General features: G+C 48.5%; 2 protein-coding genes across 2 annotated transcripts in view; one reads left to right on the top strand and one right to left on the bottom strand.

The window, feature by feature from the left end:
• LOC107297611 (protein brambleberry-like) overlaps positions 1-17,096 on the top strand; it is an 18,570-nt gene extending 1,474 nt beyond the window's left edge. Inside the window, exons 2-11 of the mRNA XM_029286354.1 lie at positions 7-66; positions 582-710; positions 1,744-1,929; positions 2,954-3,176; positions 4,261-4,377; positions 5,615-5,794; positions 7,346-7,541; positions 9,620-9,681; positions 12,171-12,327; positions 16,964-17,096. Coding sequence (XP_029142187.1) covers positions 7-66; positions 582-710; positions 1,744-1,929; positions 2,954-3,176; positions 4,261-4,377; positions 5,615-5,794; positions 7,346-7,541; positions 9,620-9,681; positions 12,171-12,327; positions 16,964-17,096 — 1,443 coding nt within the window. The remainder of the gene's footprint in view (positions 1-6; positions 67-581; positions 711-1,743; positions 1,930-2,953; positions 3,177-4,260; positions 4,378-5,614; positions 5,795-7,345; positions 7,542-9,619; positions 9,682-12,170; positions 12,328-16,963) is intronic.
• A 4,242-nt stretch (positions 17,097-21,338) lies between these two features.
• The window catches only part of LOC107297610 (GDP-L-fucose synthase-like), a 16,490-nt gene continuing 13,962 nt past the window's right edge, over positions 21,339-23,866 (bottom strand). Inside the window, exons 6-8 of the mRNA XM_015826974.1 lie at positions 23,307-23,386; positions 22,736-22,835; positions 21,339-21,545 (exon numbers count right to left, since the gene is read on the bottom strand). Of these exons, the coding sequence (XP_015682460.1) occupies positions 21,490-21,545; positions 22,736-22,835; positions 23,307-23,386 (236 nt within the window). The 3' untranslated portion in view covers positions 21,339-21,489. The remainder of the gene's footprint in view (positions 21,546-22,735; positions 22,836-23,306; positions 23,387-23,866) is intronic.

Genomic DNA, 23,866 nt, shown 5'->3' with positions numbered 1-23,866 from the left:
GACGAGCGGTTCCTAGCCGAGGCTCAGCCGGTGGATCTGTCCCTTCTGGATTCCTGCCATCACAAGGTCTCTGGCGCTTTGCAGACGGGGTGTGTGTGTGTATATACAAGCAGTCCCCCACTTACGACCGTTTGTTAAGTGACCGATACTGCAACAACGGCACTGAACAAAACGATTTAAGCCTGGTTCTTACCCTTATGATGTCATCCCCATGAACGTGTGATTAAAATTTGGGTGCTTGGGAACCGACTCCTACTTATGACGGTCACAGTCTCCCGGGATGGTGTGATCCCCTTTTGCGACTTTCTGACAAGCATAGTCAATGGGGGGGGAAGCCGGATTCACTTAACAACCGTGTAACTAACAACCCACACTTTAACAACTGCGCCAAGAAAAGTCCTAAAACGGGACGAAGCTCCTTTAACGAATGTCTACTTGCTCAGCGGTGGAAACTTTGCACTGGATTGCGGTCGTAACTCGAGGACTGCCCTGTACTATTCCTCCTCCTCTTCTTCCTCCTCTCCGTGCTGTTTCCCAACCCCTGAATTGATGTGGGGCCTTTTTGCTTCTCCTTTCTCCAGGTCATTTCCCAACTTCACACAACCTGCGCAGATCTGGCGGAAGAGGAACTGGCCAAGCTGGGAGTGGGGCTGTTCAACTGCCAGGCCGGTGCCGAAGGACGGAGGACTTACCTGTGCACTGAGGACATGGTAGGTAGGCACCCCTGGCCATACCGAGAATACTGCATCATGTTTTGGTCCCCACCCTATAGAAAAAGATGTTGGGGCTTTGGAAAGAGCGCAGAGAAGGGCGACAAAGATGACTAAAGGGAGACTAAAACATATGAAGAATGGTTGCAGGATTTGTGTATGGCTAGTCTGGAGAAAAGAAGGACCAGGGGGGACAGGATAGCAGTATTCCAGTATTTGAGGAGGGGGTCCACCTAGTTTCCAAAGCCCCTGAAGGCAGGACAAGAAGCGACGGATGGAAACTAATCAAGGAGAGAAGCAACCTGGAACATTTCAGACAAATGGCTGTCCAGTCTCTTCTTAAAAACTTCCTGTATTGGAGTATTCACAACATCATCATCATCATCATCATCATCAATAATAATAATAATAATAACAATATAATAATAATAATTTATTGTTATTGTTAATATTATTATTATTGTATTAAATTATCATAACAACAACAACAATAATGATAATAATAATAATGTTGGAAAGGACCTTGGAGGTCATCTAGTCCAACCCCCTGCTCAAGCAGGAGACCCATACCATTCCAGACAAATGGCTGTCCAGTCTCTTCTTAAAAATGTCCAGTATTAGAGTATTCACAACATTATTATTATTATTAATAATAATAATAATAATAATAATAATAATAATAATAATAATAATAATAATAATATAGTTGGAAGGAACCTTGGAGGTCATCTAGTCCAACCCCTGCTCAGGAAACCCTATACCATTTCAGACAAATGGCTGTCCAGTTTCTTAAAAACTTCCAGTATTAGAGTATTCACAACATTATTATTATTGTTGTTGTTGTTGTTGTTAGTTGGAAGGGACCTTGGAGGTCATCTACTCCAACCCCTGCTCAGGCAGGAAACCCTATACCATTTCAGACAGGTGGCTGTCCAGTCTCTTCTTAAAAACTTCCAGTGTTGAAGCATTCACCGCTTCTGGAGGCAGGTGGTTCCACTGGTTAATTGTTCCTTTCTTCTTTTCCATGCCAAAGAGTCTGGCGGAATGCACAGCCGGGATGGATCCGGATACCTGGAACGCTTATCACATTATCAGCAACCGAGCCCGGGCCGTCTGCTATGCCACCCGCCAGGTGGAATTCAAGCGCCGGGCGCAGCATATGGTGAACGCCCTGGTCTCTACCGCCGTGGGCCAGTTGGAAGCCATGGAAACGCTCAAGGTTCGGATTGACCCACTGTTGTGGTCCTCTCTTTTTGTCTGGGGTGTGTATGTGTGCATGCGTGCATGGATGCAGGCATGCAGGGATGAATGAGGAAAACAGCAGCACTCAAGTTCACAACAATCTCTAAATATATGCAGGTAAAGCATGCACAGTCTTACTGTGCGAGATAAACCAAGAGTAAACACAGTAAACAGTGGTCTATATTAAATGGTGGTTTATCTTACACTTACAATATCATATACCAGGAACAATATACATATACGTGTTAATACAGCAGGATCCAACAAACACCAGTTACACCAGGAAATGGAAGAGAGACAACACATCTGCAGAGCCTACCCTTTATACAAGGGCTCTTAAAGAGACACAGACCCTGCTGGCTCTTAAAGAGACACAGACCCTGCTGGCTCAAAGAGACACAGACCTTGCTGGCTCTTAAAGAGACACAGACCCTGCTGAGTCATTCCCATCACCCTGGTTAGGTTCTAAATCATTACCTTGACACAGTTCTCACCTTACGACCACAATTGAGCCGAACGTTTCTGCTGTGTAGTGAGTTTTGCCCCAATTTTACGATCTGTCTTGCCACCATTGTTAAGTGAATCGTGGCAGGGGTTAAATCAGTAACCCGATCGTTAAGCAAATCTGGCTTCCTCCATTGACTTTGCGTGTCAGAAAGTTGCAAAAGGGGATCGCGCGATAGGGCAACCGTCCTAAGTACAGTACATGCCAGTTGCCGAGCCTCTGGATTTTGATCACGGGACCCTGAGGGATGCTGCAAGGGGTTGCGAGGGTGAAAACCGGCCCGAAGTCACTTTTTCCAGTGCCATCGTTGTAGCTTCGAACGGTCGCTAAGGCGAGGACTCCCTGTGTTTTGTATTTTGAAAACACACCCTACGAACGATGGGTACAACGAGGGATGCAATGACGTGTTTACCAAAAGGAAGCTGAAAAAGCGACGCTCGTCCACTTCCGAGCTTTATTTTTATTTTCTGTGTTTTTTCCCCCACCCCGCGGACAGAGGAGCCAGGAGGAGCTGAAGCAGCTCACGGCGGAGTCCCTGCAGAGGGTGGTCAGCGCCCAGGAGGGGCTGCTCAGCCAGCAAGAGACGCTGCGAGGCGGCCAGGCGCAGATGGAGGAAGCTCTCTCTGGCAATCTGGAGCGCCTGGTCCAGGAGAAGGCCCTGATTGCCAGCGGGCAGCGGGAGGTGGCCGAGCTGCTGGAGGGCATCACACGCAGGATGGGTGAGAGCCGGGACCAAGGATGCTCGGGGAGGGGGCCCTCCAACCGTCCTCCAAATAGTCCTCGACATACGACCACCATCGGCATTCCATTGCTAAGCAGGGTGGTTCTTCAATGAATCGTGCCCCGATGTCATGACCTTTTTGTTCTGGTTGTTAAGTGAGTCACACAGTCACTAAGCAAACCCTTTGACTTGGCTTGTTGGAAGCCGGCTGGGGAAGTCACGAATGGCGACGACGTGGCCGCAAAAAGATGCTGCAACTGTCATTCAAGGCATGCCGGTTCCAAGTGCCCGAATTTGGATCACATGGCTGCAAAAGGATGGTGCCGTGGTCATATGTCTGAGGTCCGGTCACTTTTTTTTTCCTAATACCATCGTCACTTTGGAAAGTGGTTGAACTAATGGTCATACGTTGAGGACTAGTGGTAAAGTCTCCTTCCATCCCAATGAGCTCAAGACTTTTACGGACTAAGTACGGCCTAAAAGAGTGGAATTGTGGGTCCTTGGTGCTCTCTGGACTTGCTGGTTTTCTTGCAGGTGTTTCATGACCCAACTAGGGAACATCATCAGTGCTAGAAGGGAGGGACAATTGTACTTTCTAGCATTGATGATGTTATCAAGTTGAGTCATGAAACGTCTGCAAGAAAACCACCAAGGTCAGAGAGCACCAAGGACCCCACAGTCATTTCCTCCTCCTCCGCCTCCTCCCCCTTCTGCAAATCCCACTCCCCTGTAGCACTGATTGTGTTCCCTAGTTGGGTGATGAAACGTCTGCAAGAAAACCACCAAGCTCAGACAGCACGAAGGACCCTACAGTTGGTGTTATTCTCTTTCTCCTTCTCTTTCTCCTCCTCCTCCTCCTTGCAAACCCTACCCCCTTCAAACACTGATGATGTTACCTAGTTGGGTCATGAAATATCTGCAAGACAATTACCAAACCCAAAGAGCGCGAAGGACCCCTCACTTCCACCCTGAGCTACAAATATTTTTCTGTCAGTAAGACTAGAACGGAACCCTGTGCGTTCTTTAACCAAAATCCACTGAGACAAGAATTCCCAATGCCGCCTCTGTTTCTTTTTTGGCAGAAAATGTCAGCAGTCATCTGAACCAACAGGATGTGGAGCTTCAAGAAGGACATCAGTCCATCCTGAGGGACCTGAGTCAAGTCCAAAGACGGGCTCAAGAAGTCTACTCCAAACTAGGTTTGTGGTAGGGACATTCAAACTCCATTGCTCTCCAGCTTAGCACTGATGATGTTACCTAGTTGGGTAATGAAATGTCTTCAAGGAAACCACCAAGCTCAGGGAGCACCAAGACGTCCACCACCTCCTCCTCCTCCTCCTCCTCCTCCTCCTCCACAAACCCAACTCCCTTCTAGTCCTGAAGATGTTACCGAGTTGGGTAATGAAACATCTGCAAGGAAACCACTAAGTTCAAGGAACACCAAGGACCCCACAGTTCTCCTCCTCCTCCTCCTTCTGGTCCTCCTTCCCCTCCTCCTCCTCCTTCTCCTCTTCTCAGTCTATCTCACTCCCTTCTAGTACTGAAGATAATAATAATAATAATAATAAAGTTGGAAGGGACCTTGGAGGTCATCTAGTCCAACCCCCTGCTTAGGCAGGAAACCCTAGACCATTCCGGACAAATGGCTGTCCAGTCTCTTCTTAAAAACTTCCAATGTTGGGGGAGGGAGGGAGGGAGGGAGGGAGGAAGGAAGGAAGGAAGGAAGGAAGGGAAAAAAAGAATAACAAGAGTTGGAAGGGACCTTGGAGGTCATCTAGTCCAACCCCCTACTCAGGCAGGAAACCCTATACCATTTCGGACAAATGGCTGTCCAGTCTCTTCTTAAAAACTTCCAGTGTTGGAGCATTCACAGCTTCTGGAGGCAGGTGGTTCCACTGGTTAATTGTTCTATCAGGAAATTTCTCCTTAGTTCTAGGTTGCTTCTCTCCTTGATTAGTTTCCCCCCGTTGCTTCTTGTCCTGCCTTCAGGCGCTTTGGAGAATAGCTTGACTCCCTCTTCTTTGGGGCAGCCCCTGAGATACTGGAAGGCTGCTATCCTGTCCCCCCTCATCCTTCTCTTCTTTAAACTAGACAGACCCAATTCCAGCAGCCATTCCTTCTATGTTTTAGCCTCCAGTCCACTAAGCTCAGGGAGCACCAAGGACCCCACAGTCCTCCTCCTCCTCCCTCCTCCTCTCTGCCAATCCCACTTCCTTCTAGCACTGATGATGTTCCCTAGTTGGGTAATGAAACATCTGCAAGGAAAGCACCCAGCTCAGGGAGCACCAAGGACCCCACAGTCCTCTCGTTCTTACATAGTGTGGTAGTGATGGAAGTCTACCATGCTTGGAAGAACTCGAGGCTGGAGCAGACTCCGTTGAGTTGAGGTCCGCTTTCCTTTCCATTGGCCCTGAGACCTGCTTTCTCTTCTTCCAGATACCAATGTGGGTTTGTTCCTGGCCCATCAGAAGCAAACCACTTTGTACCACGATGAGTTACTGGGGAAACTGAGGAAGATGAACGAGACGTTTGGGCTGGCCCTTCAAACCATGGAGCTCATGCAGACCAAGGTGGAGGGGCGATTGCAGCACATCCAGAGATTCATAACTTGGGCAGGTAAGGCTACCTTTGAGCAACGGGTCTGCCATCAATTGAAAAAGACACAAAGTAACCCCAGGATACGGTCATAAAAGTCAAGATGGCAGCCGCTGTGGCACAATTGGCGCTCCGCCTGGTTTTCTGTGTGTTGTGACAACATCCCTGAAAGGAAAGTTATGTATTTGATATACCTACATCAGGGGTAGGCAACCTTGTGGCTCCTTCATGACTCGTGGACTTCAACTCCCAGAATTCCTGAGCCAGCATGGGGGAAACTGGCTCCTTCATGACTCGTGGACTTCAACTCCCAGAATTCCTGAGAAGGCATGGGAGAAACTTTGGCCCCTTCATGACTCGTGGACTTCAACTCCCAGAATTCCTGAGCCAGCATGGGGGAAAGTATGGCCCCTTCATGACTTGTGGACTTCAACTCCCAGAATTCCTGAGCCAGCATGGGGAAACTTTGGCCCCCTCATGACTGGTGGACTTCAACTCCCAGAATTCCTGAGCCAGCATGGGGGAAAGTATGGCCCCTTCATGACTTGTGGACTTCAACTCCCAGAATTCCTGAGCCAGCATGGGGAAACTTTGGCCCCCTCATGACTGGTGGACTTCAACTCCCAGAATTCCTGAGCCAGCATGGCTCAGCTTGGAAACCTCTCCCTTTCCCCTCAGCATGGCTGGCTCAGGAATTCTGGGAGTTGAAGTCCACGAGTCACAAAAGAGCCCAGGTTGCCTACCCCTGACCTACATCCTTTTTCCCCACCTTGGCAACTTGAAGGTGTGTGGACTTCAACTCCCAGAATCCCCCAGCTAGCATAACTGGCTGTGGAATTCTGGGTGTTGAAGTCCACACCGCTTGAAGCTGCCGAGGTTGAAAGTCACTGCTCTACAAGTTATCTGGAGTTTCTTGCCCTTTGTTTGCTGAAAGTTCTCCTCAGATTCAAAAACAAAAGGGCTGAATTAATAAGGGCCGTTAAACACCCCGATACTGGATTACCCAACCTTTTCCACAATATTTTCAAAGGGAGAAACAGCAGACGTATTTCAAAATTTGATTTGGAGAAATATACCTTCACCAAATCTGCTTTCCAGTTTCTGAGGTTCCGTGAAAAAAGGACATCCATTTACAATGCAGACAGATAGACAAGCTGTTTGTAGCTAGCACTACATTAGCTACACTATTGTAGTGTAAACTACTCTAGCTATACTATACAGCACCAGAACTGATGATCTTACCTAGTTTGGTAATGTCTGCAAGAAAGAAATCTAACTCAGAGAACACCAAGGACCCCACAGTCATCCTCCTCCTCCTCCTCCTCCTCCTCATCTTTGCAAACTCTACCCCCTTCGAGCACTGATGATGTTACCTAGTTGGTTAATGAAACGTTTGCAAGAAAACAACCAAAACAACGAGGCCTTGCAGATGGGAAAACGTGATTTAACACCTTCTTAATCCTCCTGGCTGAGTTTGCCAATCTCCCCAAGTTGAGTGTGACTCTGTGACACTAAGCAGAAGCCCACACCACAACCCCGGATGGAAAACCTTGCGTCTCCCGTGTTTTGCAGGGTTCAGCTTGAGTTCTGTCTACACCTGCGTCTTGCACGTGCTCTATTTCCTCCTGGCTGCGCTCATCATGACTTTCCTGCAGATCCCGGGCGCATCCCGTGCCCTGCTGCTGGTTGTGGTTGTGGCAAACGCCCTCTTTGAGCTGCACCACACCGTTTCCTTGGGGTTCACGTCGCTCACGGGCCTCTTGGCATTGTCTGTGGCAGGCAAGTTGGCATGTTCTGGTTTTAGCCTAGCTGATGATGTGGAACTTTATTTCATGCGCCAGGGTTTTGCCCAATCTGTGAACTCGGCCCCATATCCCTTCTGATGTGTCAGGACTTCCCTGGTGATTGTCCCAAAGTCACCCAGTTGGTTTTTGACTAGAACTCACCGTCTCCTGGTGATTGGTACAAGTTCATCCATTTGGCTTTTGTGCCTAAGGCAGGACTAGAACTCACCATCTCCTGGTGATTGGCCCAAAGTCACCCAGTTGGCTTTCCTGCCTAAGGCAGAACTAGAACTCACTGTCTCCTGGTTATTGGTTCAAGGTCACCCAGTTCACTTTTGTGCCTAAGGCAGGACTAGAACTCACTGTCTCCTGGTTATTGGTTCAGGGTCACCCAGTTCACTTTTGTGCCTAAGGCAGGACTAGAACTCACTGTCTCCTGGTGATTGGCCCAAAGTCACCCAGTTGGCTTTTGACTAGAACTCACTGTCTCCTGGTGATTGGTACAAGTTCACCCAGTTGGCTTTTGTGCCTAAGGCAGGACTAGAACTCACCGTCTCCTGGTCCAAGGTCACCCAGCCAGCTTTCATGTCCAAAGCAGGATTGGAACCAAAAACGTAGAAGTTTTAAACGTGAATTCTAGGTGGACCAGAAATACAAGGAACAACCTTTTTCATTTCTTCCTTCCTTGCAGTCAACGTTCTCCTCGAAAGAATCTGCTGCCCCGCTTTGAGACACAGGACACGGAGACCCCTCCGGGCGCCTTTGCCCCTTCCCCACAAGGCTCCAGAGAGCCCTGCTTGCAAAGCGGGGCTTCAGCCAGCCAAGCGCGGCCGGGTTACCTCCACCCCTGAAAGGTAGGAAACTGGAGGGGGGGGGGGTGAATGCACTGGTGGCAATTTTCATAAACTTCTAGTTTTGTTTCTGAATTGCAGGCTCCGTGATGTGTATGTCTTAGCATTGAGACATTGGAAGGATTCTGTTGCGTTGTGGTTTTAACTGTTCAGTTGTGTCTGGGTGACTTCATAGGCCGGGGCTCCCCTCCACGCTGCTCTGTCAAGGCCAGGTTCTTTCAGTTGCTGGGTTTTCATCAGAGTCCTTGGATATGAGACGGGCGGCAAATAAATTAGATAGATAGATGGATGGATGGATGGATGGATGGATGGATGATGATGGAGAGGATAGAGAGAGAGAAATGATAGAGATAGATAGATAGATAGATAGATAGATAGATAGATAGATAGATAGATAGATAGATAGATAGATAGAGAAATGATAGATAGAAAGATAGATAGACAGACAGACAGACAGATGATGGAGAGAGAAATGATAGATAGATAGATAGATAGACAGACAGACAGACAGACAGACAGACAGACAGACAGATGATGGAGAGAGAAATGATAGATAGATAGATAGACAGACAGACAGACAGACAGATAGATAGATAGATAGATAGACAGATAGATGGTAGATAGATGATAGATGAGAGAAAGAGAGAGAGAAAGGAAAGACAGACAGACAGACAGCTAGATGAATGATGGACCGATAGATGATAGAGGATAGATGAAAGGTAGGTAGGTAGAGAGAAAAAATGATAGATTAGATAGATAGATAGATTAGATAGAGGATAGAAGAAAGAGAAAAGAAAGAGAAAAAAGAAAGAAAGATGGATTAGACGAAGGATAATTTTTCTTTATGAATTGCATTTCAGTGGTGTTTATGAGTCTGTCTTAGCATTGACACGGAAAGAATTCTATTGTGATGCCTACAGTCTCTCCTCCGTCCTTTCTTTTTTCCTTGAAGAGGTTTCGCTTCTCCTCCAAGAGGCTTCTTTAGTTCTTCTTCAGAAGAAGCTTCTCTGAGGAGAAGCGAAACCTCTTCCAGGAAAAACAAAGTCCAGTTGCCTCCTGAAAAAGCACCTTTGTGGGGGGGGGGCATTCTATTGCAAGCTTCTGGAAAACGGGCCTTAAAGAAACGGGCGATACTTTTTCCCAAGCTGCTTGCACGGATCCTGGAAATGCAGCTCCCCAAATCTCTTCTTTGTTTTTGTCCCTCTTTGCAGAGAAGGTGAGGTGGGCCTCCTGCATGAGCTGGAGAAGCTGGAAGAGGTGAGCTACCTGTCAGGTGAGCAAGACTGCTAGGATGGAGGTGGGGGGACAGAGGTTGTTGTATATAAACATCCATTTGTATTTAAACAATACAAATCCTGCTCCCTTCTAGTACTGATGATGTTACCTAGCTGGATAATGAAACGTCTGCAAGGAAACAGCTAAGCTCAGAGAGCTCCAAGGGCCCCACAGTCCTCTTCTTCCTCCTCTTCCCCCCCCCCACATCCCCACTCTCTTCTAGCACTAATGAAGTCCTCTAGTTGGGTCATGAAACGTCTGCAAGAAACGTCTGCCAACACTCCAGAAGACAGGCTTAGGATACAGGAGGATCTGGACAGACTTGAACACTGGGCGCTATCTAACAAAATTCAATGGTGAAAAAAGTAAGGTTCTACATTTAGGCAAGAAAAACCAAATGTACAGGTATAGTATAGGGGGTACCTTGCTCAATAGTACCAACTGTGAGAGGGACCTCAGAGTCCTAGTGGACAATCATTTAAATAGGAGCCAGCCGTGTGCTGCAGCTGCCAAAAAGGCCAACACAGTGCTAGGCTGCATTAACAGGGATAGAATCAAGATCACATGAAGAGTTAATACCACTTTACAAGGCCTTGGTAAGGCCACACTTGGAATACTGCATCTAGTTTTGGTCACCACGATGTAAAAAATAGGCTGAGACTCTAGAAAGAGTGCAGAGAAGAGCAACAAAAATGATTAGGCGACTGGAGGCTAAAACATAACAAGGAACGGCTGCTGGAATTGGGTATGTCCAGTTTAACGAAGAGAAGGACGAGGGGGGACATGATAGCAGTGTTCCAGTATCTCGGGCTGCCCCAAAGAAGAGGGAGTCAAGCTGTTCTCCAAAGCGCCTGAAGGCAGGACAAGAAGCAAAATAGATGGAAACTCATCAAGGAGAGAAGCAACTTAGAACTAAGGAGAAACTTCCTGACAGTGAGAACAATTAACCAGTGGAATAACCTGCCTCTAGAAGCGGTGAATGCTCCAACACTGGAAGTTTTTAAGAAGAGACTGGACAGCCATTTGTCTGAAATGGTATAGGGTTTCCTGCCTCAGGGGGTTGGACTAGATAACCTCCAAAGTCCCTTCCAACTTTATTATTATTATTATTATTATTATGGATCATCGCACAGTCAGCCAGATGTTCAGACTAGATTTGGCATTTTTGTCTACCTATCGAGTCCTTCCCAAGGACCTGGGATAGGCAGATGTGGATATTTGATGGTATTACAGATCTCGTCGCAGGATGGAAGCGGTTCCTAGTAAGGCTGCCTTTTGCAATTGACTAATGGAGAATTTGTCAATGCCGATGATGGTGTTCAAGTGGTGCTCCAGTTGTTTTGGGATTGCACCCAAGGCGCCTATGACTATTGGTACCACCCTTGCTTGCCTTTGCCACAGTCTTTCTATTTCTATTTGTAGGTCTTAGTATTTTGTGATCTTCTCCAGTTCTTTCTCGTCTATTTTGCTGTTTCCAGGCACTGCCATGTCCACTATCCAGACTTTTTTTTCTTTCTTATTAACAATTGTATTATTATTGTTGTTGTTGTTGTTGTTGTTATTATTATTATTATTATTATTATTATTAACCACGCAGCTCAGAGAGCACCAAGGACCTCATAGTCCTCCTCCTTCTCCCCCTTTTCTCCTCCTCCTCCTCCTCTCCACAAACCCCACTCCCTTCTCGCACTGATGATGTTACCTAGCTGGATAATGAAACGTCTGCAAGAAAACAGCCAAGCTCAGAGAGCACCAAGGACCCCACAGTTCTTTCCTGCTCCTCCTGCTCCTGCTCCTGCTCCTGCTAACACCTCCTCCTTTTTAGCGCTGGCTCGGTTCTTGGAACGCCAAGGAAAAGAACGGCTTTGTTGATCACCCCAGGCCTGGCCTCTACCAACCCCCCCCCTTGTCTTTTGCAGATGGATTCCCTCTGAAAACAGACTCCCTAGAAAAGGAGGGGGACCTCCCGGCGTCCACCCAGGGGAGGGGGCCGGAGAGCGGAGCCCTGGGTCCCTTCCGCCCTGCCCGGCCTTTGCGCCGCCTGACTTTGAACCGCTGCAGCAAAACAGAGGTAACCAAGAGGTCGGAGCAGGGGCTGTGAGAAGGGTGATTTTTTGGGGGGGGGGCTGGGTGGATGCAGGCCAGGTTCTCAAGCCGGCCCCATAGGGCAGTGATGGCGAACCTTTTAGAGACCGAGTGCCCAAACTGCAACCCAAAACCCACTTATTTATCACCGATGTTGGGTGGGCATGACCCACTGGGTGGGTGTGGCTGTGGTGGTCATGGCAGATTGGGTGGGTGTGGTCACCTCAATGTTGCTCGTGGGGAGGGATGCCTGTGGGGGGCGGGCAGGATTGGGGGAAATCCAGGGGGTCTCTGACAGGTGGGGCGGTAGGCAGGTGCGAGGCGGGGCGGGGGTGCCATTGCCATGGGGCAAGGCAAGAGCCGGGGCAACTGCTGCGTGACGCCATCGGTCCCCACACACAGTGGCCAGCGAGCGCACGGGGGCCGATGATGTCCGTCAGCAGCCACAGCCTGCTGGCCCCTCGACCGACGCACTCTGGGGTTCCGTAGCCCGCTGCCAGCAGTTCAAAGAAGTCACCTATGAGCTGGATGGCTGGCCAACAGCTGAAGAGGCGATGCAGTGGGTCGTGCCCATGAAAAGGAGAGCATGCCAGCCCAGGAGGGACGGGAGGGGGGGAGGGAGGGAAACCAGCCGTGCCGGGATGCATCCGGCTACGTGGGACCTCGGCAAGTTAGCAGGCGGCTGCTTGAAGAGGGACCGTTGCCATCTCCGGGGCGTGCCCGCAGAGAGGGCTCTGAGTGCCACCCTCTGGTACACGTGCCATAGGTTCGCCACCTCTGCCCTAGGGCAGGGGTGTCAAACTCAATTTCATTGAGGGCCGCATCAGCATTGCGGTTGCCCTCAGGGGTCCGGGTGGGTGTGGCCAGGGTGGGTGTGGCCTACTGGGTGGGCGTGGAGGGAGTGGGTGTGGCCTATTGGGTGGGCATTGCCAGCTCTACATCGTTCACGTCAAGGGGGCCAGTGGGGGCCTGGGCAGGAGTGGGACAGATCTGAGGGTCTCTGGCAGAAGGGGGTGGGACCGGGGCAAGCGCCAAGGCATGGTCCATTGGAGGAGCCTCACTGTTCCTCTCAGGCCGTGCGGGGGGGGGCTTATGGAGCTAAGACTGAATGCGCTTCAGCATAGACGGCCACCACAAAATTGTACATTGGCTCCCGGGCGGGCTGGGCCAGGGCCAAGGCAGCGGGGGCCGTTCCCTCACTGTTTCCAGGATGGTTTCGCGGGCCACATGAAACCACTTCGCAGGCCGCATCCGGCCCCCGGGCCTTGTGTTTGACATGTCTGCCCTAGGGTGTTGCTCGGTGCCAACAGCGGTCATCAGAATGGGGATGTTTTGCAAGGCAGCTTGAGTGACGACCTTGCGCGGGTTTCTGTCAGCCTAGCCACCAGACCCAACTAGACACATCAATTCTATTTTATGGTGAAGGTGACATCAACCAAACCTTGCAAATTTGGAGCCTATTGCAGTTGCCAAAGCTAAACTCACGTTGGACACATGTTGATGGAGGTTCTCCATCCTCTAGGGCAGGGCGTTTCAACCAGTGGTACGGGTACCATCTGTAGTACATGGGCACCTGGCAGGTGGTACGCGACCATCCTAGACAAGTGGTAGCTGGGGAGGGGAATGAGCTGAATCGGTGGCAGCACCGCACAAGCCTGAGCGAGAGACGGCTGGAGCTGCAGGGCTGTCGGGGCTGAACGGAAGCGCCAGGATCAGTGCCAGGCTCCAGCTGGAGCTCGGCACTGATCCTGGTGCTTCTGCTGAGTCCTGAAGAAGACCAATCAGTTGGAAAGCAGCACTGATCCTGGCGCTTGTGCTGAGCCCAGAAGAAGCGCCGATCAGCTGGAACGTTGCAGCCTCTCCAGGGTCTTGTGATTTACATTCAGATGCTTGGCAACTGATTCATATTTATGACGGTCACAGTGTCCCAGGGTCACGTGAAGTGACCAAAACCTGCTGCAACCACCCAGCAGACGGGGGGAATAAAAACCAAACACCCCCCACCCCACCCCCTCTGCCAATCCTCAACAGAAATGCTCACAACAATGAAAACCTCGGACAGGAGGAAGAGCGCGGCCGGGCGGGCAGGCAGGTGTCTTGCTCAGCTGTGGATTGGGGGGGCACTTTTTTCAGTGCCACTGTAACTTCGAACAGTCACTAAGCGAACTGCTGTAAGTCGAGGACTACCTGTACTTCATCACTTTTTTCCTTTTATTTTTTTGATCATCTTTTTGACACCTTGCTAGGCGACTGATGATACTCGGATGTTGCCATATGCTAAAAGTGGTACAATGGGTGAAAAGGTTGAAAAGCCCTGCTCTAGGGCAGGGTTGTCCCAAAGGTGCTTTTTTCACCAGGCAACTGGACCGTCTTGGTTTTTTTTTCCCCTTGAAAACGTTTCACTTCTCATCTAAGAAGCTTCTTCAGCTTCAGAATCCCAAAGGTGCTTTTTTTCAGGAGGCCACTGGACTTCCTTGTTTTTCTCTGGAGACGTTTCGCTTCTCATCCCAGAAGCTTCTTCAGCTCTGACTGGATGGTGGTGTTGAATGAAAAAATCTTCATCAGGGTCCAGTCCAAGCCGGGAATAGACAACATGGAGACTGCTTTAGAAAGAAGGTTGCGGTTTATTGAAATGGATTATCACATCTGCATTTCTACAGAGATGGTTTCTGCTTGGGGGAGGGAGAGTTGCCTCTTTAAGATCCTTTGAGGAAATATAATATTCTGCCCTTTTCAGGGGGGGGCTGACTTCCCACAGTGGGGAACGGAAGGATTTATATTCCTTGCAGACAAACCTCCAAGTGGCCTCAACGACTCTCTGAAAGGATGCAAATGACCGGCTGTCTGCAAGGAGTATAAATCTTTCCATTCCCCACCATCCCGTCAGAGCTGAAGAAGCTTCTGGGATGAGAAGGGAAACGTCTTCAAAGAAAAACAAGGAAGTCCAGTTGCCTCCTGGAAAAAGCAGCTTGGGGACAACCAGGACCTGGATGATGGAGAATCTCCATAGACATCTTGGACCAAGAAATGAAGCTTTTTCCAAGGAAAATCTAAGAAATCTAAGCTGTCTTTTGGAAAAGACTCAGGTTAGACCACGGGTAGGCAACCTCGGCTCTTTTATGACTCATGGACTTCAACTCCCAGAATTCCTGAGCCAGCCATGCTGAGGGGAAAGGGAGAGGTTTCCAAGCTGAGCCAGGCTGGCTCAGGAATTCTGGGAGTTGAAGTCCACGAATCATGAGGGGGCCATAGTTCCCCCATGCTGGCTCAGGAATTCTGGGAGTTGAAGTCCACGAGTCATGAGGGGGCCATAGTTCCCCCATGCTGGCTCAGGAATTCTGGGAGTTGAAGTCCACGAGTCATGGGGGGGGGGCATAGTTCCCCCATGCTGGCTCAGGAATTCTGGGAGTTGAAGTCCACGAGTCATGAGGGGGCCATAGTTCCCCCATGCTGGCTGAGGAATTCTGGGAGTTGAAGTCCATGAGTCATAAAAGAGCCGAGGTTGCCTACCCCTGGGTTAGACAGTATAAGCATGCTTGGAGAAACTAGCCATGGGCTTGGCCTGCTGTGGGAACTAGGCCATCCTATCAAACCAAGATAGGGTTCCTGTTCTTGGGTGCTGTCTGTTGCATGACCATCCCTTGTGTCCATGGAGCTCAGAGGGGTCTTTTGGCCAACCCCCCATAAGCTGCTGCTGCTTCCCTTGAGTTCTGCCCCCCACGGGCCAGAGACAAGCCGAGATGCATGGCCTCAGAAAGATGTGTCCATCTTCTTTCCCCAACAGGCCACCTTGGAAAGACGCCCCAGGCCTCCCTTGAGCTCAGCGTTCAACTCATTCTCCAGCCCGCAAGTCTCCTCGCTAAACGATTCCTTGCTCAGCGATGTGTGAGTATGGAAGCTGGCAGTGGCCGGTGTGTGGGTCAAAGCAATCTCTCCACAAATGTTCTATCTGCATCTGCATACATCCTATTAAGCCATGATTTGCTCAAGCTAATGGATAGATGGGCTCAGTTTATCCCTATCCTCAATCTCTACATGAGTATATTCCTGTTTCAAGGGTAGCTGTTCAACCCGCTTGGTCTAGTGGCTAAGGCACCTGGCTAGAAAGCTGGAGTCTGGGAGTTCTAGTCCCGCCTTAGGCATGAAAGCCAGTTGGGTGAGGTTGGGCCAATCACCAGGAGATGGTGAGTTCTAGTCCTGCCTTAGCCATGAAAGCCAGCTGAGTGATTTTGGGCCAGTCACCAAGAGACGGTGAGTTCTAGTCCTGCCTTAGGCATGAAAGCCGGCTGGGTGACTTTGGGCCAATCACCAGGAGACTGGGAATTCTAGTCCCGCCTTAGGCCTGAAAGCCGACTGGTAACTTTGAGCCAATCACCAGGAGACAGTGAGTTCTAGTCCCACCTTAGGCATGAAATCCAGTTGGGTGACATTGGGCCAATCACTAGGAGATGGTGAGTTCTAGTCCCGCCTTAGCCATGAAAGCTAGCTGGGTGACTTTAAGTCAATCACCAGGAGACCAGGAGTTCTAGTCCCGCCTTAGGCATGAAATCCAGTTGGGTGACGTTGGGCCAATCACCAGGAGAATGTGAGTTCTAGTCCCACTTTAGGCATAAAAGCCGACTGGGTGACTTCGGGCCAATCACCAGGAGACGGTGAGTTCTAGTCCCACCTTAGGCATGAAAGCCGGCTGGTTACCTTTGGGCCAATCCCTCTCTTAGCCCAGCCCACCTCACAGAGTCGCCGTGGTAGGGAAAATAGGAGGTGGGAGGTGCTGGTTATGTTTGCCGCCTTATTTGTGGAACTAATAAAGCCAGGGTACAAATAACACAAGCAAATGTTGGGTCTGCTCTTTGCCATACAAAATAGTTTAGACACCCTGATGAGGTGACCTAGTCTGGTAACGAAACGTTCGAGAACTAAATGGCAAACTTGGGAGAGGAAACCCCGGCCAAAATCTAGACCATGAGGTCTGCAAACTTGACAAGTTGAAGACTAGTGGACTTCAACTTCCAGAATTCCCAAACCAGCCATGCTGGCTGGCTGGGGAATTCTGGGAGATGAAGTCCACCCGTCTTCAACTTGTCAAGTTTGGGGGGGAAAAAACCTGGAGTAATGATGGAGAAGAATTGGAGAAGTCAAGCTAACTCTGGTTTAATCCTGAGCAATCGCCATCTTCCATTTTTCCCCCCCTGCAGCTCCAGCTGCTCGGCTTCCCCAAGGCCCTTCTGCCAAGGGGTCACCAGGACTGGACAGCCCTGCAGGAAGAAGTCCCTCTCCCACCAGGTCTTCTGCCACGTTCACGCGGCCGGACACAGCCACCTCGCTTGACCAGCATCAACCTTGGGAGATTTTCGCCCCTTCCTGCGTTGCGATTCTGGTGGACTGCAAGCTTCAGGCTTCCATGCCAAGCCCATTTTCACGGGAATAATGTCGATTACTCTCGATTCAGCACTTCTGCGCTGCTGGATAATCTAGTTTCTACCAACAGTGGACAGAAAACATCTAAATCTGTTGGACTGGGAACCATTAACGTTCTCCTTCAATTTTTCTGCCTACGTTAGGCTGGAGGCAGTATCTATTCTTCAAACGTGGCTCTTTGACAACTTGTGGACTTCAACTCCCAGAATTCCTCAGCCAGGCACGTGGAATTCTGGGAGTTGACGTCCACAAGTCGTAAAAGGGCCACGTTTGAAGACCCCTGTCTTATCTTATAGCAGGGGTTTCCAAATCTGGCCACTTTAAGACTTGTGGACTTCAACTCCCAGAATTCCTCAGCCAGGCACGTGGAATTCTGGGAGTTGAAGTCCACAAGTCGTAAAGGGGCCATGTTTGAAGACCCCTGATCTAAAACAACCATCTTTCTTAAAGCAGCTGTCACCGTGACAATCCATTCTGCTAAAAAAAGGACCAGATTTCTTCGTAAACGTGCAATTTTCCACTTTTAGAGATCTTCCAAATAAGAGAAAATAAACCTGGATCCAAATCTGCTCGGAACGCTGTTCTGAGGAATTTTGGCAGGGTGAAATTTTACAGTGACACAGAACAGCTGTCGTCCCAGGAAGTGCTTTACTTAAGAGTCTGTACTGCCTTCTTTTTAAAATTGATCGTTGCTGTGTGTATGCCGAATAAACATGTTTTCTTTATAAATGCGAATGCGGCCAAGGAACTAAGTGAAGTTAAAAAAAAATAATTAAAGGGGATATACAGGTAATCCTCAACTTACGACCACCATCCGTCGCTCAGCGAGACACAGCTTTCAGTGAGTTTTGCTCCGTTTTATGACCTTTCGTGGGACGTTAAGCGAATCACTGCAGTTAAGTTAGTACAGGTAGCCCTTGACCTACGATCCCAAACGAGCTCAGAATTTATGTTGCTAAGTGAAACATTCATGAAGTGAGTTTTGCCCCATTTTATGACTTTTTTCACCCCAGTTAAGTGAACCTCTGCGGTATTTAAGTAGGGACATGGTTGTTAAGAGTGAATCTGTCTTCCCCATTGGCTGCTTCTCAGAAGGTCGCGAAAGGGGATCACACGACACTGAAACCGTCATAAACACGAGTCAGTTGTCGAGTGGCTGAGTTTTGATCACACGACTTTGGGGGATGCTGCGACGTTTGTGTGAAAAACGGTCGTAACTCCCTTTTTTCAGTGCTGTTGTAACTTTGAATGGCCACTAAACTGTGTGTAAGTTGAGGACAGCCTGTATTTTGAATTCAGATCTATTTTACCTTCCCTATAGGATTTCACTGCTATTTACCTGGAGCAGGGATAGGCAACCTTGGCTCTTTTATGACTCATGGACTTCAACTCCCAGAATTCCTGAGCCAGCCATGCTGAAGAGAAATGGAGAGGTTTCCAAGCTGAGTCATGCTGGCTCAGGAATTCTGGGAGTTGAAGTCCACGAGTCATAAAGCGGCCTAGGCCAGAGGTAGGCAACCTTGGCTCTTTTATGAGTCGTGGACTTCAACTCCCAGAATTCCTGAGCCAGCATGGGGGAACTTTGGCCCCTTCATGACTTGTGGACTTCACCTCCCAGAATTCCTGAGGCAGCCATTCTGAGGGGAAAGGGAGAGGTTTCCAAGCTGAGCCATGCTGGCTCAGGAATTCTGGGGGTTGAAGTCCACAAGTCATAAAAGAGCCATGGTTGCCTAACCGTGACCTGGAGGATCTGAAACAAACCAAAAACTTTCTCTCCCAAGAGTAACTACACTTCTACCTACTGCTAACTAGAAAATGCCACTTCTGAATAAAAGGCCGTTGTCATGCCAGATCTTGAACCTAGGACCTCAGAATCCTAGTGGACCATCCCTTAAATAGGAGCCAGCATTGTGCTGCAGCAGTCAAAAAAGCCAACACACTGCTGGGCTGCATTAACAGAGGGATGGAATCAATATCACGTGAAGTATTAATACCACTTTACAATGCCTTGATAAGGCCACACTTGGAATACTGCATCCAGTTTTGGTCACCATGATGTAAAAAAGATGTTGAGGCTCTAGAAAGAGTGCAGAGAAGAGCAACAAAGATGATCAGGGGACTGGAGGCTAAAACATATAAGGAAAGGCTGCTGGAATTGGGTATGTCTAGTTTAACGAAGAGAAGGACGAGGGGGGATATGATAGCAGTCTTCCAATATCTCAGGGGCTGCCACAAAGAAGAGGGAGTCAAGCTGTTCTCCAAAGCACATGAAGGCAAAGACAAAAAGCAATGGGTTGAAACTAACCAAAGAGAGAAGCAACCTGGAATTAAAGAGAAATTTCCTGACAGTTACAACAATTAACCAGTGGAACAACCTGCCTCCAGAAGCTGTGAATGCTCCAAAACTGGAGGTTTTTAAGAAGAGACTGGACAGCCCTTTGTCTGAAATGCTACAGGGTCTCCTGCCTGAGCAGGGGGTTGGACTAGAAGACCTCCAAGGTCCCTTCCAACTCTTGTTATTCTATTGTTCCTCTGAAAAGGAATCTGGGTCTGTATTTTTGTGGCACCATCCACAAAATACAAGCTTTGTTTCCAACCCTCCAGCTGTTCTTGCTGGAAGCAGAAGCAGCAGCAGCTGTTTAATGCAGAAACTTTCTTAGCAACATCTGGCAAGTCTCTAAGCTTCAGATAATGCTAATTGCCAGCTTATTATGGAGAAGACACCTCTCATTTTGATTTATGGGTCAGCTTCTTCACACCAAGCAACGTTGAGGGACAAAGTGTATCCAAAACACTACAGGTTTCTCCTCGACTTAAAACAGTTCATTTAGTGACTGTTCCAAGTTACAACGGCACTAAAAAAAAGTGACTTGTGACTGTTTTCCACACCGATGACCATCACCGCATCCCCAGGGTCACATGATCAAAATTCAACCGCTTGGCCACTGACTCATATTTATGACAGTCACGGCGTCCCTGGGGTCACATGATCAAAATTCAGCCGCTTGGCCACTGACTTGTATTTACGACGGTCGCAGCATCCCCGGGGTCATGCGATCCCCTTTTGCGATCAAAAAACAGCCGTGTGATTAACCAAAACTGCAGTGATTCGCTTAAGAACGGGGCAAGGAAAGTCATAAAATGGGGGCAAAACTCAATAACTGTCTTGCTTAGCAACAGAATTTGGGGGGCCAATGTTGGTCGTAAGTAGAGGACTACGTGTAATACATGTATATCTTGACTTTTTGATCATAATTAGGATGGGAAACCTGGCTGTTAAAACCATTACCGTTGTGTGTCAAAGCAACTAATGACCAAAAGTTAATTTTATGGCCTTTGTCCTGGCAGTCATTAAGCAAATTCACCGTCATTAAGTGAACCCATTGATTTGAATGTGTGGGGTTTTTTTGGCAGAAACCAGTGAAAAGGCCCTGTAATTCTCCAATAGAAGAGAAGATTGTGGGGTCCCTGGTGCTCTCCGAGCTGGGTGGTTTTCTTGCAGATGTTTCATGACCCAACTAGGGAACATCATCAGTGCTAGAAGGGAGTTGGGTTTGTGGGGAGGAGGAGGAGGAGGAGGAGGAGGAGGAGGAAGAAGAGGAGGAGGAGGACGACTATGGAGTCCTTGGTGCTCTCTGAGCTGGTGGTTTTCTTGCAGACATTTCATTACCAAACTAGGTAACATCATCAGTGCTAGAAGGGAGTCAGGTTTGTGGAAAGGAGGAGGAGGACTAAGGGGTCCTTGGTGCTCTCTGAGCTTGGTTTTCTTGCAGACATTTCATTACCAAACTAGGTAACATTGTCAGTGCTAGAAGGGAGTGGGGCAGTGGTGGCAGAACCGTACCAATTCGGCAGAACCGGTAGCTAATTCTTTGTTGCCCAGGCCCAGAATGGACTTCCGGAAGCGGCATCCACACACAGAAAACCAATTGTTCACTTATTTGAATCCCACCACTGCCTACACGGCAAGTCTGTGGAGAACTAAAATTTGCTCGCTGGATTGGCTTCTTCTGGCTAGCGGTCATCCAAACAGCTTGCTTTAAGTACGCAAGGCCCATCTTCGAATTGCAAAAATTGTGCCCAGGGTTTGCTGTGTTGAAAAAAAAAAACCAAAAACAAAAAAAAGAGAATCCGCTCTTGGTACTCTAAGGGCTTCTTTTATTTTCCTTTTTTTTCCCTCCTCCACCAAAAAAGCTACCTGAGATTGAGACAAGGGCGTAGCCGCCCCTACTTAGGATTCAGCCGCCCCTACTTAGGGCGCAGCCGCCCCTACTTAGCGCACAGCCATCGCGGTGCCCGTTCGTCATTTCCGGACGGTGTCGTAGTTGGCGCAGAACCAGTCGCACATTTTCTTCACGGCTGCAGGAGAGAGGAGAAGACAGGAAGGCAATGAAATCGGAAGCGGGGACGGGAAGAGTATTCGCCCTCCTGAAGCAGAAAAAGTTAGGGGGCAGCTTTCTGCAGGGGTGATTTTTTTTTTTTAAAGCTAATTTGGAATTGTGTCCCGGGTTTTCAAAGGGGGCTCCGGGAAGACCTCTGCGAGAAAAAAATATGTTCCGATTTGCTTTATGCGGGTTAAGCTAAGTCATCCACATCAGTGTTTCTCAACCCGCGGGACGTTAAAATAATCAAATTATATAGCCTTTCTAAAAAACATAAAATTAAATAATTAAATTAAATTAAATTAAAATTGATTTGATTTAAATTGATTTAAATTAAATTAGAATTGATTTCATTTAAATTGATTTAAATTAAATCAAATTAAATATTAAATCAAATCAAATTGTATAGCCTTTCTAAGAAATATGAATTTAAACGAATACATGAATTTAAATGAAATTAAAAATTAAATTAAATTAGAATTGATTTGATTTGATTTAAATTAAATATTAAATTAAATTAAATTAAATTGCATTGCACTGCATTGCATTGCTACAATTTTCCTCCCAAGGTCATCTCTGTGCACCAAAGCATAATCAAATTGTATGACCTGTTCTAAGAAATATGGAATTGAATTGAATCGAATCGAATTGCATTCCTACAATTTTCCTCCCAAAGTCAGCTCTGCACACTGAACCATAATCAAACTGTATAGCCCAGGGGTCTTCAAACTCGGCCCTTTTATGACTTGTGGACTTCAACTCCCAGAATTCCTCATTCGGCCATTTTGATGAAACTGCAGGCTTGGATCCAGACCGGGGTCTTCAAACTTGGCCCTTTTATGACTTGTGGACTTCAACTCCCAGAATTCCTCAGCCAGGCATGAGTGCCTGGCTGAGGAATTCTGGGAGTTGAAGTCCACCAGTCATAAGAGGGCCAAGTTTGAAGACCCTTGGTATAGCCCGTTGTAGCCAACACACAAACCAAAACTAGGTAGCCACGGATCAACCTGACACCAAATTGCAAATCTCGTGGCTGTTGTGTTTAGGTCTTCAACATCGTTGGGTCACCTTCATTGAGTGAAGGAGATCCACTACTCCAATGTGACTAAGACTCCCAAGGTCGCACACGAGGACCCAAGAGGCCTCACTGGAATGTTGTTCTCCTACCTTGATTGAATGGCGTGAACTGGAAGTCGGGCAGATATCTCCTCAGCTTGACGTTGCTGGCCGTTTTCTTGAACTGACCATCTGATTTGGATTCGTCAAACTTGAAGGAGGGGATGAGGTTAAAGAAAAGGAACCCAAGATCAATCTTAACACGGATCATACGAAAGACAAGTTGGTGTTTTGTAGGATTAAAAACTTCACCCAGAAGCTTGGAGGGTTGGAGGTGGCCAACCTTGCAGGGCTGTGGTTCACAGAGAAGAGGGGAGCTCTTGGGAGCAATACCTACATGAGGCAGATAGCTAAAGAAACAACCGACAATTTGTGTTTCCAAATCTTGAGAACTTTCAGGTGTACGGACTTCAAATCTTGGGAACTTTCAGATGTACGGACTTCAACTCCCAGAATTCTGGCTGTAAAATTGCAAAATTGGTGGCAACTTACTTAATTACACACACACACCTTTGCTTAGCAATGGAAATTGTGTCGTTACTCAAGAAATAGCCGTATTGTAGAAAAGATGACGAGTTTCTGAGTCTGCTCCAATGCCTGGGGAATTATTCACAAAGGATACCAGAAGCTGCCCCTTGAAATCCATGGCCTTCGCGATGCATTGAGCGGCTTCTCCGATGGACACCTCCTCTTCTTCTCCCACTGAGAGAAAAGAAGCAGAAGACGACGGTGAGACCCACTTCCGGAGATGCCCCGTCATTTCCCTTGGATCCATCCTGTTATTGCTGTCCAGCCCCCCCCCCTTGCCCTGAACCTCCCCCAGGTGGGAAGGAAGGTGGATGGGACGGGTCTTTGAGGTGGGACGTGGGCTGGGTTGAGGAGTCCTTGGCGCTCTCTGAGCTTGGTTGTTTTCTTGTGGATGTTTCATTGCCAACCTAGGTAACGTCAGCAGTGCTGGAAGGGAGAGGAGTTTGTGGAGAGGAGGAGGAGGAGGAGGAGGAGGAGGAGGAGGAGGAGGAGGAGGACAACACCGACTGTGGGGTCCTTGGTGCTGTCTGAGCTTGGTGGTTTTCTTGCAGACGTTTCATTACCTAACTAGAGAACACAATCAGTGCTACAGGGGAGTGGGATTTGCAGAAGGGAGAGGAGGAGGAGGAGGAGGAGGAGGAGGAGGAGGAGGAG

The sequence above is a fragment of the Protobothrops mucrosquamatus genome, unplaced genomic scaffold (assembly GCF_001527695.2).
Source record: "Protobothrops mucrosquamatus isolate PMUCROS unplaced genomic scaffold, P.Mucros_1.0 scaffold3412, whole genome shotgun sequence".
NCBI lineage: Eukaryota > Metazoa > Chordata > Lepidosauria > Squamata > Viperidae > Protobothrops > Protobothrops mucrosquamatus.
The sequence above is the reverse complement of the archived record's forward strand: the minus strand, read 5'-3'. Positions and strand labels throughout refer to the sequence as shown.